At 33.6% G+C, this 16,382-nt stretch overlaps 1 protein-coding gene across 1 annotated transcript in view; it reads left to right on the forward strand.

Moving 5' to 3' along the window:
- The first annotated feature begins 2,578 nt into the window (after positions 1-2,578).
- LOC106928620 (uncharacterized) overlaps positions 2,579-16,382 on the forward strand; it is a 29,819-nt gene continuing 16,015 nt past the window's right edge. The window contains exons 1-13 of the mRNA XM_088014788.1: positions 2,579-2,686; positions 6,257-6,309; positions 8,554-8,622; positions 9,845-9,898; positions 11,278-11,358; positions 11,515-11,553; positions 11,653-11,709; positions 11,809-11,874; positions 13,824-13,895; positions 13,981-14,028; positions 15,506-15,610; positions 15,855-15,923; positions 16,131-16,202. Of these exons, the coding sequence (XP_087870914.1) occupies positions 6,262-6,309; positions 8,554-8,622; positions 9,845-9,898; positions 11,278-11,358; positions 11,515-11,553; positions 11,653-11,709; positions 11,809-11,874; positions 13,824-13,895; positions 13,981-14,028; positions 15,506-15,610; positions 15,855-15,923; positions 16,131-16,202 (780 nt within the window). The 5' untranslated portion in view covers positions 2,579-2,686; positions 6,257-6,261. The remainder of the gene's footprint in view (positions 2,687-6,256; positions 6,310-8,553; positions 8,623-9,844; positions 9,899-11,277; positions 11,359-11,514; positions 11,554-11,652; positions 11,710-11,808; positions 11,875-13,823; positions 13,896-13,980; positions 14,029-15,505; positions 15,611-15,854; positions 15,924-16,130; positions 16,203-16,382) is intronic.

Raw genomic sequence — 16,382 nt, forward strand, 5'->3', positions numbered from 1 at the left:
GAAGAAGTGCATGCAAAGTCGGAGATTTCTTAATTATTTACAGGAATTACAGTACATGTATATATTTTAATTTATGGAGTGGTAAAAGCCTTTTTGGGACCATAAGCATATTTTCATTTGGAACCTCCCATACCAACATGTCAACACCAGATGCTTCATCAATCTTAAGCTACTTGTGTGTAGCGTTCCTGCTATCATTAGCTTACATCACACCATTATGACTGTTAATTTTAATCTTACAGGAGTAGCAAATAATAATAATATGAATTTTAATGCATCTTTCACTATAAACTACAGGTCTTCCATCAGTGTTTTTTTAAATCTGTTGAACACATTTTCCCTTTTCCTGCCCAGTGTTTTGTTCAACGTTCGTCCAACAGGATGATGATTCCAGTCATCAAAACTGGTTTTGTAATAGATGAAGGAGGCTTACATTAAAATATTCCGTCTACCCTATTAATAGCTTTGTGAATTATGCTCAAGATAAACTAGATCTTTGCCAAAAATAATCATATTTAATCTTCTGTCAAGAAGAGTGACTAAATTTAAATTGATGTCACATTATGAGGTCTCTTTGTATGTTACTGAATGGTATTTTCCCAAATACCAGTGTGTTTTTTTATATTGCACACTGTAGAAAGAGTTACTAAAATGACTTGGTAAACCAAAATTATGACATTTATACCAGTGATAAACTTCTCACAGCAACTATATGCTAGTCTGGGTGTGCTGTGGTGGCGCAGGGGTTAAGCACAGTCCACATATGGAGGCCTGAGTCCTTGATGTGGCCATCACAGGTTTGATTCCTGGCCTGGCGACCTTTGCCGCATGTCTTCCCCTTCTCTCATTACCCACTTTCCTGTCAACTATCAAATAAAGGCCACTAGAGCCGATAAAACCTTTTAAAATATATATATGCTAGTCTGACGAAGCTATACACTTTAACTTTTTTAGTATATTGTGTTTGAATACAACATATTTTGCCGTCTTGAAATCAACTAAATTTAGAAACTTTCACTGCATGTTTTAATTAACTTTGTTGGACTCAACATGTGACAACAGAGACAGTCACCCATGTGAAGAGAAGCTGACGTGGTGGAACAAGAGTTTCAGGTACCAAATTCTGTTATTTCAAGCCACCATGTCCTGGCAGGAACTTTTTTTTTAATTATATAAAAAGAGGAATGCTTTCTGAGAGTTATACCTGTGGCTAAATGATCTTCTGGGAATTCCTCAAGTGATATTTAACGCACACAAGCAGCCAGTGATTTTCCACACTGGTTATCGAGCATTTCAACTCCAACTTCTGCCTCTTTTTTCACCCCCTCCTTTTCTAATTTTAGATAATAACTTTTAACATCTATTGACATGCAAAAATCATGACTATTGTGAAACTTGTGAGTCACATGCAGACACAGGTAGCCACCAAACTTGACCACACCCTCAGGTGAGTCTCAGGTGAATTCACAGCCAGGAACCAGAGAGGAGACAAAAGTTCTCCAATCATCTTTTCTTCCTGAAGGAAGGTGAGAAACTTGAAACGCAGAGAAGTTTGATCAGTGGTCTCTTTTTGTTGGTCAGGAAGTGCTTTTCTTATGCAACAGGAAGTTTCACCAAGATAATTTTGTGGCACAGAAGCTCTGCAGGTGTGTTTGAGTTTGTTTAAAGATGCTTTGTTCCACAGGTGAAGTCACCTTTGGTTGGTGTCGGAAATTGTGGATTACCAGACGTGGAGATAAACACAGCTTAGGAAACATGAGAACATTGGATGGACAGGCAGCGAGCATGAACAGACTAGCTGCGTCATTATCTCCCTGACAGAGACATTTGTGTTGACAAATTGTAGATATTTATACACAACATGCATATTGAACTATTATTTACATTATTTAGTGTCAGGCTAAATACTGTAAATAAAAGAACAAGTAAATTCATAGCTTGTAGCTTATTTTTGAAAGAAAATAATATATCAAAAATATTTTTGTACATTATAACAGTTCAAATGGCACATAACCATTATTTATAAAAAAAAAGATATTTATAAGCAATCCACAGCATTTAATACAATCTAAAAACATGCAAAAACATGCAAAAAATGATCTACAAATAAATGTAAACAAATAGCTTTTTATTGTGTAAAATTAAAAATGAAGGGAAAAATACAATGTTAAAAAGCCGACTGTACAAATCCTAGATGAAAATTGACAGAAAATATAAACACTGAAGTTTTCTTTTCTTTACTACAAATTGAGAACATTAATAAATAAGTACAAAATCTATGTTTTTTTTTAAATAGTTTATTATATAGGGAAGTAAAATGACAGAAAAATTAAATGTTCAAAACCTGATGATATGCATACATGCAGTTTATAAATTAATGCACATATTATGTTTCCTAAACTGAAAAGCAGTTTAGGAAATAGTTAGTTGGTACAATCCCTTGAACATTCATAAATTGTAGACAATAAATAAATTTGTCAATGAATCTTATTTCCGAGTTTTTAGGACAGCTCCTGAACGCATCTTGAGTGCAGATGCTGCAGAGCGGGGAGTGGCGAAGTTTTAAAACTCCTGGGAGTCTGATGACAGTGAAGGAGCCTCCCATTTGTTTTTATTTTTTTATACATATCAATCACTGTTGAAACTTGGAGGAGAGGATCATAGAGGGATCTCTGAAGGATCTCCGGTAGGTTCAAGCTTATCGGCCTCACTTAACTTCGGTTAGTTTCATCCGTCACAGAGCGGTTAATGGTTTTAAACGCCAACGTCAATTACGTCCACCGACGATCTTTAAGGAGCTTCTAAGTTTGCGCGAGCGCGTTAGCTAAAACGTACTAACGGCTATTTCTAGAGCTCACTTTAACACAATAAAGAGGATTCATAGCTGCAGTTTAATGTATTTATTTGTTAAATTTACGAACAAATTTCAGAGATGTCACTGTCAAAGTAAAATACAGTGGTAACTGTACAGAAAGTGTGTGATAAAATGCTGTGTAATTATGACAGTCGCTATCGGATTGATTTTAAGCTTCATTCATTCTGGTTTTTGTCTTATGAACTAATTTCTGCTAATGTACGAAGGAAACTTTTGTCAGTAAATTTAAGCTATTTCCTCACTCGCTCCTTTCCATTCTTCAACTTTTGTTTCTGATGTATAGTAGATTTTCAGTTGTTTAGATGGATATCTGTACATATGTACATTTTTTACAGGAGTGTAGTAACTACATTATTTACTCAAAAGTGGACAGTAACTAGATACACTAACGTGAGTAACTTTTTTTAAAAGTAGGAATAGTTCTACACACCTTTTAGTTTTACGTGATTAATATTATTATGAAGTATTACTACTCTTGAGTACAATTTCTGGTTACTCTATCCATTGTCATTAATTGAATGACGAATAAGAACGTTTTAATCAGAAATGCACCAGACACACACACACACACACACACGCACACATCTGCAATTTATGTTGAAGTGAGACCTCCTGTTTGAACACAATCTATGTTCTAACGTTATCTTCCGTCTGTTCATTTTGATGTACCATTTGGAAATCATATATTTACACTAAAGGCTACACTTTGTCACTGAAAGTAATTTAATCTTTTCTGACATACAGTATATACACATTACCTATAATAAATATTAGTTTCATAAGTTTTATAATGAAGAAATTTATTTGGAAAACAACGATTCTGCTTAAATTTGGTATTTTGTTATTTTATAAAAATGTAGGTCTTTAAAATATCAGAATATACATACAATATTAAACTTTTGACTGTTGAATAACATAATTTTATATATAAAATCAGATGTTATGACTAATCAGCTACTTTTTTTTTTTTTTTTAACCAAATACTTTGTTTTTACCGTTACTTGAATAAGTTCTTGGAAGACTTCTTTTTACTTTTGCTTGAGTAAAATACGCTGAAGTAGTCCTGCTACTATTTAAGTACAGTTTTTGGTTGCCTTTTAGAAAACTTGGGACAGAGGTTCAGTTTCCAACAGGATAACAACAGGATAATAACCAAAAGCCAAAGCCATAATTGAATGGTTCAGATCAAATTATGTTCATGTGCTGGAATGGCCCAGTCAAAGTACAAACCTAACCTCAATTGCACTCTGCAAAAACACAAAATATTTTAGTGTTTTTGGTCTAGCACAAAGCTAACTTAGAAGTTACTTTCCAGCAAGACATAGGTGCTTGTTTTAAGTCAATAATTCCTCAATATTGATTAAAAAAAGTATTAATTCCATTGGCAGATTATTTTACTTATAACAAGACATTTTTCCCATGTTATAAGTGAAATAATCTGCCAATGGGACTAGTACTTTTTCATCAAAATTAAGGAATTATTAACTTAAAACAGGTACGTATAATCTTACTTGTAAGATAGTTTTCTCTTATTTCAAGTGTACTAAGATATTTACTAGAAACTAGATTAAAAATCAGTGGTAAGACTTTCTGTTTTTGCAGTGCATCGTTCTGAAGGTTGGATCTCAGAGATAAACAATAGTTTGATAAAATAATGGTGTTAAGCTGTGCTCAATGAACAGCGTCCATCCAGACACATCAGTTGTTGTGGACCGGTGGGAGATATACTACATGTTTGTTTTTTTAGTTTGTGCAAGATAATGCATTTTAGTTTCTTTTTGGTCTCTTATTTGAATAACGCTGCCCCATTATGCAGTTCTGCCTTCTCCACCACAGGCATTTAAAAGAGACATGCAAGATCCTGTTGCAAATTTTGGCAGAAATGGTCTTCCTCAGTGGGTAAACTTCAGGAACAGACAACTGTTTGTGTATCTAAAAAAGTATGCATGGCAAAAATCTTTAGCAAGAAGATCTGAGAGATCCTGAATGTTTCAAGCTGCTTTCAGCAGTTTGAAACATATGATATCCATTTACTGATCACAAACTGAGTGAAAATATCTTGATAATAGCAGAGGTTAGAGAAGAGTAAGCAAGCTGTACAGGAGCGATCTTGTCTAGGCCTGTCGGAATAAGCAATAAATGTATTAATCACATGATAAACTAAAACAAACTCAGTAATTTACATTTGCATTATTTATCGTTTCTCTTTTTTCTCTCTTTGTACCAAAAACTGCACGATAAAAGTCTTCAGTCTGGTTCTTTGGTCTCAATTAGACCTTTTTTTGAAGGACAATTTTGTTTACAGAGACTTCATGATTAAATTTTTTTTGTTGTTTCTGTTGTTTTGTTTATTTATTTTGGATATTTAAAATATCTTTCAGTTCCAGTGTTCATGAGAAAATTACAAAAAGGATCAGTTTGGAAAAGGAAGCACGCAGAAACAAATGTTATTTTTCAGACGCTTCGTGTTTCCTTGTGGTATTCCCTCATTTTCCTTCATCACTTTCTTCCCCATGAATCTTATTCCTTTGTGTTGTTTTGTTCTTTCTTGTCTTCTTGCTTCCTCTTTATTTATTTGTCATTTCTTCTTTTTCTGATTTCTTCCTCTTTTTTGTTGCCACCTTGTTACCATTTGTTCTTCCATTCTTTATGTCCTTAATTCTTTCCTCATGTACATATTTTCATTTTTCCACCCTTCCTACCTTTTCTGTCGCTCCTTTTCCCCTCTTTTATCTTATTTCTTCTGCCTTTTCTTCCTCATTTTCTTTCTTGTATAATTTTTTTGTCTTAGATTCATTATGATCTTGAGCCTTTCTTTCTTTCCTTTCATTCTTTTATCAATTCTCTTTTCCCATGCTTTTCTGCTCACTGAATAAATATCAGCCATGAATTGAATATTTGTATTTTATAAAGTGTGAAAAGGAGTTCAAATTATGAAATTTTAAGTCTGGAGATTTATCCTTTCTTCAGAATGTAGCTGATTTTTTTAGCCAAAAAATAAAATGTAATTTTTTTCTTCAATTCAAAATTTTTTTTTTCAAGTTAGCTGTGGAAACTGAATCTGTTCACATTTCACTCAAAATTTCAGCTGGTAAAAAAACTGCTAAAACACTAATCTATCATCAGAGTTGTTTTTAATTCTTTTTCATATCTTACAGTAATGCATGAAATAAAAGTTAAATAATTATTCAAATTAGCATGAAAATGACCACAGTATTCCTGATGATAATGGCTTTAATGCAGATTTATTAGTGTAAATGTATGCAGAGGTCACTGGTTTCTTGACGCTTATATTCTTCTCTTTATATGAACAATTCTCACTCACAACCCACTACAAACTCAAAAGCTTCCTGCTGAACTGTCTTTGTGTCGCTCCTGCAGGCAGGATGGAGGCCTGTATGATGAAGCCAGAGGTCAAAAAGAAGCCAAAACCGGTGAGAAAACCTGCAAACACAAAACATGATCAGTACGATCAAATTATATCTATTCAACATAAAAATGTTAAGCTGTGCTCAACAAACAGCGTCAGGTTATTATAGCTAACACAAACAAACAAAATAACTGAAATGTTTTCGTTACCTGAAATGTATAAAAATTGTAATTAATGGGGAAAAATTATAACTAACTGGAACTATGTTATGTGTTCATACAACTTACTAAAACATACTTAAACTGTAGATACATAGCCCTCCATTTGCATGTTTATGAATCTATTTATCAACTTTTTGAACTGATGTGACATAATTAGATTATGTTAGTATTGGCAAATTACAGCACTCTGTAATCCTGTTTACGCTCGTCCGCAAAATGGCGACAGCATCAAAAACGCCAGAATCAGTTGTAGTTCAACAATAAGTAAATAATTTTTTAAAATGTATGTGTTCTGTTGAGTATTTGTTACCCAGTCGTATACATAATCTCAAAACTATGACCTTTTTGAGTTCTGCACCTAAACATTAACCAAAAAAAAACTAAAATTACTACTATAACTAATAAAAACTAAACTAAAACTAAACAGTTTTTAACTGATAAGTTGTAAAAACTAGCAGACACACTCTAAAAAAATAATTAAACGAACTAGACAAAAGTCACAATGAAATAAAATTAAACTGTAATGAAAAACCCAAAATTATCATAACCCTTCTTCCAACATGTCATCATGATTTTATGGAAATGTTAATTTAAGCTCTGCTTCTAATAGTAATTTTTAGATTGATCATATTTTTTTTTTACAAATTGATTAGTATAAGCAGCCAATTTTACTTCCAAGAAGGAATAAAATTTTTTTTATTCCAAAAAAGAAGTTTTTGTAATATTTTTTTTCTCCAAAAAATAAGTTAAATAAATTATTGTAAGCTTGTTCTTTACAGTAAGTCCAAACAATAAGTGTTGCTTACCACAATGTGAATTATAATCAAAGATTTTCACATAAAAGCATGAAATACATGCATAAAATGAAACCTTAGCTACAATATCAATTATAAACAAACTCTAATCTGTTGGTAAATTTAAGAAAATTAAAAAATAATAATTTTCATGTTTTAAATATTTGCATGTATATGTTAAAATAAATGATGTTTTATTGACAGAGTTTTTACTGTTTTTAATGTGTTTGCTGAACCTTAAAGTGGATTGTTGTGTCTCTGCCAGCAGCTCGGCGGTTTAACTCATAACGTGTCACATTTCAGAGCAGAGATGAAATATCTCACACATCAAACCTCCTAAACATGCCGTTGCCTCACAGGCCTCATGTGGGAGTGAGACAAACAAATCCTGGCTGACTAAACTAAAATAAGCCAAACCGAGCGGACAGGTTCCAGCTGTTTGTGGAGAAGGGATGTTCCACATTCCCAGAGTCATGCATGTCCCTGCGCACCTGATCACCCTTTAAAACATGAACACCGTTTCTCTTTTTGTCCTGCTGTTCCTCTAGTGTACAGAGTTCACCGTTATTTTAAATGTTTATCCGTAGCTGGCTTTTCATTTCATTTCATTCACTCAGTAATAAATATGAATAGTTCATGGAACAAATAAAAGCACAGTGAATGAAAAGGAGCAGAAAAAAGTGTGAAGTATATCTGACCTATATTCACATAAAAATTCAGCTCAGAAGACAAACATATTTAAAATAAAAATAACAAAAAATACAAAATAAAACATCAGTTTATCCAGTGCCTTACTGCTTCATCATAATGATTTTTCATTTTTTTAAATGCAGAAAGAGACTTAGATGTTTTATCTCACCCACACATTAACTAACGTCTTCAATTGAAATGAATTTTCCCATCGTTTTTGTTCTGAATTTATTTATTTTTTCTTTTTCAGCTGCTTTTAGTTTCTCTTTTTACAAATCTGATATGAACATTGGTAAAAATATTAGATGCACTTGTACAGTATGAATTTATGAACTTTAACTGTATAAATATTTTGGGTTGTGACTCTTTTTGTTTGAAGATAGAGGGATGGGATCTGGGAATCTTTTAAATCAAACTGACAAAACTCATTCAGTGCCTTTTTGTTTCCCGCAGCCCAAACCTCCTCCAAAGCCCACAGAGGCAGTGCAATAAACTCAAGTCTTTCATTAACTTGTAATAAAGTCATTCCTGTATTTTTAAGGTGCCATAAATGGGCTTTACAATAAATTCCAGCATGTTAAGACGCTGAAACTTTGTTTTCAGGTAAAAAGAAATGAGGCAGAGAGAGATGTGAAGCCAGCTCCGTTGATGCCTCCTCGACCCAAAGAGGCTGTGAGTTCAAAGTTTTACTAAAAGCTACAAAACATACATATATGCTTGTGTTTATCTTAATTCTGCTTTATTAATGTTATTAAGTATTAATTGAGTTGAATCTAAAACTAATCAAGCCTAAGAGGGGGTTTTATGAACTCGCCTGTCAAATTCAATTCTTCTTCAGAAAAAGAATGTTAACTTCAACAACAATACATGTTTTATTTTGTTTTTACGTCCTGATTTCAGTTTTTATGCAAAAGAGCAGTGGACTCAACCGACACATCTGGAAAAAGCATTTTCTGTAAAATTAAACTCGACTTACAGAGCTGACAATCTATTAAAATATTTAATCACAATTCATCATGTTTTTCATAGTTAACTCACAGTAATTCTTAAACACATTAGAGATTGTTTTTTCCTTTTTACATTTTTCTTAACAATAAAAACAGGAAGTTTTTGACATAGATTGTTTTAAAAAAAGCAGTCATGTCAGAAGACTTGCTGTTTACGTTGTGAAATGGTTTGTTCCACTAGTAACAGTGACCTACTTCCTGATGACAACTTGCCAGTAACAAGTTAGTCCGGCTTTTAAGCAGACACCACTTTTTAAATCTTATTGCTCATAATATTAATTAGACTTGATAAGATAAAAATCCAGAGGCTTGATTTGTCATGAAGACTGTAATTTCTTTATAATTTCTCTGTGAAACAGTCAACAGTTTAAGAGTTTTTTCTTTTCGTCTCATGCGAATGTTTCAGATTGTAACGATAAATCAGATAAAGACAACCGCAGTAAACATTACAGGAAGTTTTTTAAATTACGGTTTATTTATAAAGGGAAAAACGCAACATAAACCAACCCGACCCTGTGTGGAAAAGTAATCCTTCTGCCTTGTAAGTTGATGAAATTTGCTCACTTTAATCTGTGTTTTTAACAGCCAAAAGACTTCAGATCCACCAGTGACAAAAGTGAAATTATATTAAATTTTTTCACAAATATTTAAGTATTTTCTTTTCTCTTCTTTTTTTTAAATTAGTGATTAAACTCTTCCTACAGAAGTGTAATTCCTTACAAAAATAATGACCATTTAGAGGAGTGGATTTGTAAATAGTGCGTTTAAAAGAACAAAATGAGTTGCGATTTGGTTTAAAGATGCTTAACAAAGTTAGAATTAAAGTTAAAATGTTTAAAATTCTCCAACTTGGATTATGAATTGACTTATTTATTTTTTATCTACAGGAGCTGATTCACACACAGTACAGAATGAAAAAATCAGCAGCTTTAAACAGCAAGGTATTAATTTTACAATGCATTCTACCAGGTGATGGTGGCGTTTTTATTTTTTAAAATAAAATAACATATTGAAAAAAAGAGAAGAGAATATTGTGTTAAAACTGTTGAGACGCACTAATATAGTCTAAAAATGTCCTACATTTATGTATTTCATTGAGTTTAATTCTAGGTATAATCATGTAAAACTAATCGAATGCTGCTAAATATTTACACCTGGATATTTATGATCAGTTTAAATAATTATAAAAAATATGGATATAAATGAAGAGTAAACACTGAAGAATAGAGCATTTAAAGTTTTCTATTAAATGTGATGCAAATTGTAATTTTTGGTGACAAACATTTATTCCGATTTAAATAAAATGTGCTTTATGAGAACCTTATTGCTGATCATTTTGAAGGAAGTTTGCTTGTTGAAAACTCAGACGTTTATACGTTTTTGTGCTCCTGACAGTTAAAATGAACGTGAAGTGAAAGTGAAGTCTCCAAAAACCCACAAGTTACTCTATCATCACAGGTGGGCAAGGAGAAATTATTTGTCTCAAACAGAGATCAACTTCTCATCGTTAAAGAAATGAGAATTTTGTTGTTTAGACACCAGAACAGAGAACAGGTAAAAGAAGCTCATGGACGCAGACATGTCTTGGTTTGGCTTTGCTTTGCTGCAACAGAATTTTATGATGCTTTTCCACTCAGTATCATAAAATTCACCATGTACACGGTGCCCACAGATCCTTATAAAGTCTTTTATTTGGCATTAAAATGTCTTAAATTCTTTTTAAAGAAGTAAGTTGGTCTTAAACATCTTAATCACAGGTCTTAAATTTAGTCTTTGTAGGATTATTTAATTGTATAAACTACGTACTTCTTTTTCTCGTGGGACTTTTCCATCAGGCAGAGGGTTGAGTCACATGTAGACATCCTCACTGCGTTCTGTAACTCACTGCTAACACACCGTTGCTAACTAGCTAACTAGCTTTTTTTTTTGCCAGGTGGCTGGATGAAGTTCATGCATTTCTTTGGAGATATAGTTCTTAAATTTCATTCATAATGCTCTTTAAAAGGTCTTTAAAAGTATTAAATTTGATTTGGTAGAAACCTGCAGAAACCCTGTCCTCAGTTGGAAAACGGATTTTTGTTTATATCTTTGATTTAAGAAAAAGTTAGTCAAAGAAATTTACCTGCTTCACGTCCCTTTTCAGCCATAACAAAACAGGTTAGATATCAATATGAGAATAAAATTTCTTATTAACTAAGTGAATATTTAATGGACTGTCCTGATTTCTTTCATAACTGTATAGTCTTACTGTAATAATAATATTAATCTTGAATAATATCCAGCTGATTCTTTTTCTTTTTGTTTTTTCATATTTTATTAGCCGAATGGGAACATCCAGCAACAACATACCAAACTAAAACCGTCTGAAACTGCTGCTGCTTCCCCGAGACTCGCAGAAAAGGTACAAAACAGTCGGTTCATTCTTAAAAACCAGCTTCACAACTTCAGATTTAGACAATTTTTATCTTTATATAAATATGATTCAGCGGTTTGGTGAAGGAGCTTCTCAAGGCTTCACATTTCTTCTATGTTTTATTTACCCTTCTTGTTTGTGCAGGAACCAAAAGCAGCAGCAAGGCCCGGTGAACCCAGAAAGGTACGGATTTACTGCACAGAGCCGCATTTATATCAAATCCCATGATACGCCTTGTTTATTTTAATAATGTTTTAAATAAAATGTCATCTTTCCCCTCAGACGTCCAGAGAAACTGACCAACCAGAAGCTGCTGCAGATGAAGCGGATTTCAAGCGGGTATTTACCTGCAGCTGCACTTCGCCAGCTCCCGCCTGTCTTACAAACAGCATTCATAATGTCTGCGTCTTTCTTCTTCTTCTGTGCTTATTTTGGTAGAGCAATCAGTCTGGCCTGACGGGAATGTTTCGACGCAGCCAAAAAGAGAAAATGCCAACATTTACAGTAGGCAAAGCTCACTGATTTCCTGTCTGAGAATCAAAAAGACGACATTGATTTATATAATCATTATGTTGTGTGAAAAATTGTCTAGATGAAAGCACTAAAATTAACTTTTAAGAAATAAAAGAAATCTGCTCAATACTACACATGAAAGATTTTAAGCAACCAAGTCCTTTTGTTTTAGAAAATGAATTTTGTTGATGGAAAAACATTAGTAAGGGTATTGCACAATTGGATTATTAAAAGACAGGCATGTAATTTCAAAATTTAGAGGTAAATTGTTCTTTTTAGGTTAAGTGGGTCAGCTCTTTCTTTATTGGGCCGAGGTTAGCTGAGGTTCTGCTTACAATAAATTTAAGTGGAAAAGCAGGAACCTGGCTTATAAAAGATACTTTTTTTTGTCTGTTTGAAAATCTCTCTCAAAAAATTATAATAAAAAATGTTCATCTGGGTTTTTGCTTTCAGGCAGTAATTACTCATATTTCTGATTTATGGTCAGGGGCCAGAAACAAACTTTCAAAGGACTGCAAGTGGCCCCCGAGCCTCGTTTTAATATAACCCTAGTTCTGTATGTTTACCTTTCCTGGCTTTCAGGCATTTTTGTACTTCTTGAACATATCTTTTAAACTTTATAAATTCTTCCACAGTATTTTCTTTTACTTTGGAGTATTTCACATAAGTAAGTATTTCAGAAAGTATTTCACATATGTTGAAAAAGCATCTAAAGTCTAAATAAAACCATTCATGACCAGTGGTGATTTTTGCATGAACATTGCCCTGGGAAAGCCCCTCCTTCTGCTGCCTCCTAACCAATCAAAATACAGGAAATCTTTAAAATTCTGGGTTGGATCAAAATGTAGTTCAATCCTGCACAAAGCATGTAAAATTACCTCCGTATTCCCAGCCCACACATTATTAACTTCACGCATTAAAAGGGTTTTCAAAACCCAACTAACAAATAAATTTGCTTAAAAAAATAAATAATTTATCAGGTGACTGTGGAGTATCTCCCCATCCCATCCATCACCTGCTCTAATGTCGCCCTGGGCAACTGCCCATATCAAAAATCGCTACCGCTGATGACTCAGATCTGCTCCAGTTTGAAAATCATTGAGAGGCGGTTTAAAATATTTCCACGTTGCTGTAACCCAGAGCTTTCTGCTGGTGGAAACCTGACCGTCATGGGAAACCAGTTTCAGGTATCAGAGCAGAAGGACAAACAGGTGTGGGTGTGTCGCTATGTGCACATGAATGTGACATAGCTGTGCATTTAGACATCCAGAGGCTCTGAGTCAGCAGTTTCAGGATATGTTGTAATAACCTGTCCAGTTACAGAGACTGACCTGTCGCAGTAACCACATGGTAATTTACTAATTTAATAAACAAGCTCAGTAATTTCCATTTGCATGATTGTGTTTTTCTCATGTCTTTCTCTCTTTCTATCAAAAACAAGATGACAAAAGTTTTCAGTCTAGTTCAGTGGTTTCAACTAGACCATGTTTTGAAGAGCGGTTTTGTTTACAGAGACTTCAGTGTCCATTTTATTTGTTGTTTTGTTTATTTATTTTGTATATTTAAATTGTCTTCCAGTTTCAGGGTTAAATACTCATTAGAAATTAAAGTTTATTAATCTTTGAGAATATGTTCTTGTGCTATTTTGCCATTATATTACTTAAAAATGATCTCAGAACATTATAATTTATTACAATAAGTAGCAGGACATTATTATGCAGCAAAGTCCTAATTCAGATTTGAATTATGTTTGTTTCCAGTCACAAAACAATGTAATTCATAAAAAGCTGCAAAATGTCATTATTTACAAACTTTCTACCATATGCAGGTACAACAGGTGTCTGATGCTTTTTTAAACTCAATGATTAATTGTCATTTTAACCACTTCTACCAAACAGAAGTTTCAACAAGTTGATGTTCTGGTATTTTTCTCTCCTCAGAGCTACGTGACTGACGACCAAGAGGAAAAATCTGATGACGTCCCAATCAAACATGCTCCCAGCAACAAACCGGTATGTTTGTGTGTGTGTCTGTGTGTGTGTGTTCGTTAATGTGTGTGTCGTCAGTCTGTTTGTGACGTGTGACTGTGGCCAGCAGGGCGTTCTGAAAGGAGTAATGAAAGGGCTGCAGTTCAAGTCACCAAAGGTACGATGCAGCATCTGGGGTTTCTGCTGGTGGTGGAAAAATGCTAAATGTTTTTTAGTGATGGTGGAGGGAACGGCTGACACTTTAACGCTGCTGGAATAAAACGATAATAATCTGAATTCAACAAAGGTTAACTGGTGATGGGAATTTTAAAACATTAGGAGGTACAACAAGGAGCCGTTATCCAGTTGAGGTTCAAGTCCGGCATCATAAAACTGATTTATTGGGGAGGAATCCCAGGACCGACTCCAATCCAATCGTCACAGTACAAATCATCTGAGGGATATTTACAAGGTTAAAAAAAAGCAAATAAAAAATAAAAACTGTATAGCACAAAGTAAAAATGTTGAATTTCTAGATAATTAAAATAATTTTTCATCATTTCATGACTGCAGAGCTGAACTGAATCATTGTGATGATGATTTGTTTGCAGTTTTATTAGGTTAACATTTCAGTCTTAAAAGATTCAAATTATTTGGAAATACTTTTTTCACAGTTGGTGATTCTCATAGTTTGTCTCTAAATGGTTTACCCTATTTGAAAATCCCCAAAAGATTTGTGATATTTACGTAAATATTGTCCTTTTATTTCAGTCATATGATCATGTTGATACATGTAAATTTGTTTTCAAAGTAATTAAGTCAAATAATGTCTGAGGAACCTGACTGAGTCATTGAGCAGAGGCGTCAACAAGAGGGGGGTTTTGGGTGGCAGTAGCCCATGCTGACGTTATGGCAGTTACTTTTAAATGATTTTTATTACGTGTTTATCTTAACTTATTGTGCAGAAAACAGCATAAAAACAAAACAATATGCTGCAAAAATAAACTCTAAACTAATTTGGTGCAACTGATGTTGAATTCACCACTTTGGGGTAGAATTAACTGTAATCCCACGTCACATAATTTATTTATAAATATAGAAAAAGCACACCTTCTATTATTTTCTACAAAACGATGCAGACTGGTGGCATCTGATCAATCCATTTCGAACTTGTACTACCCAGGAATGTTGGTGTTACTGAATAAAACTTTCACACAAATTCTGCTGCATCCTGGCTTTCTTCTGCGCTGCTGCTTTTCTTTCTGCTTTATTTTGGTGCTACTTTTGGTGTAAAAAAGTAATTTCAAGTGGAAAGATGAGTTTTGGGGTTCAAATATATTTATATATAAAAGACATTTGCTAGTGACCTTTTATTGTATATTTAATTTATTTTGGTTTAGTAAGTAATATATTTGTTTCATAAATAACACACTTCCAGTGTGTGTTAAGCTGAAGAATGTATTGGTTTTTTTTAGATATAATTATTAATTTTCTTATAAACATTGGGATAATTTCAAATGTCTCATTTGTAAGAAAGTAAAGGTAAGTTAATTTGCATTGTCTTTTCTCTCCTGTTTTTGTTTTGTTTCATGTCTACTGGTTACGTTTAACTGGTGTTAATGGTGAGATGTGACTGGTGTGTTGTCACTTCTCAGGCCAGCAGAGAGCCCAGTCCTGAGCCCAGTGCAGAAGAAACCAGTTCAGAGAAGGAACAACTGGGAGACCAAAGCAAAGAGCGACACAATGCAGAACACAAACAGGTACAATCCAACACAGACCAGTTCTGCTTCCGTTCTTTCAAAGTCTTCATGTCACAATCATGACAAATGAAGGGGAAGAAATGTCTTTTTAAAAACACATGACTGTAAAGAGATGCAGATCCCACTTCTTCTTTTTTTAAAGAACACAAATACTGACATTATCCTCAAATTGTTTTGTGCAGAAACATTAAATATAATTGTTCGTCTTATGTGGGGTTAAACTTTTTATTCTCTGTGTTATCAGGAGAAAGGAGGCCTTCTCACTGGAATGTTTCGCAAAACACCCAAGGAGAAATCCTCTCCTGCCCTGAAGGTAACAGCAAAACTCAGAGACAAAAATGGGTAATGAATACCAAAATATAGCCTGATTAGCATTATAATGACAACATTTACTCAAACATTTCACCGTGAAGTCTATTTCTTTAAGTTTAAGAATATACATCACATTATAAGTAATGTAAAAAGTTACATCTTCCCAGTTTTGTTTCTCCTTCTTATAAACTGTTTTATTCATCCTCAGGTCAGCAAAGCAGAAAGTGATTCTGAAGATGTGGAGAAAGAGGAAGAGGAGAAAACATCTGAACCATCCCACGTAAGCACAAGTTCAATTGCTGTAGCAAGATGTTTTATAAAGCATTTTATCGCTTCATTAAGTTAATTCATGAAAAAGCCCAGAGGTATTTATTGATAAAATACAAGGAGCCCCAACATGTGTTTGAGGAAGGATCATTGTGGGAATGTGCTAAAATGTGACGACTACGATTAAGACACA

Source organism: Poecilia mexicana, unplaced genomic scaffold (assembly GCF_051168715.1).
Source record: "Poecilia mexicana isolate PSO_F unplaced genomic scaffold, ASM5116871v1 scaffold_17, whole genome shotgun sequence".
Classification (NCBI taxonomy): Eukaryota; Metazoa; Chordata; class Actinopteri; order Cyprinodontiformes; family Poeciliidae; genus Poecilia; species Poecilia mexicana.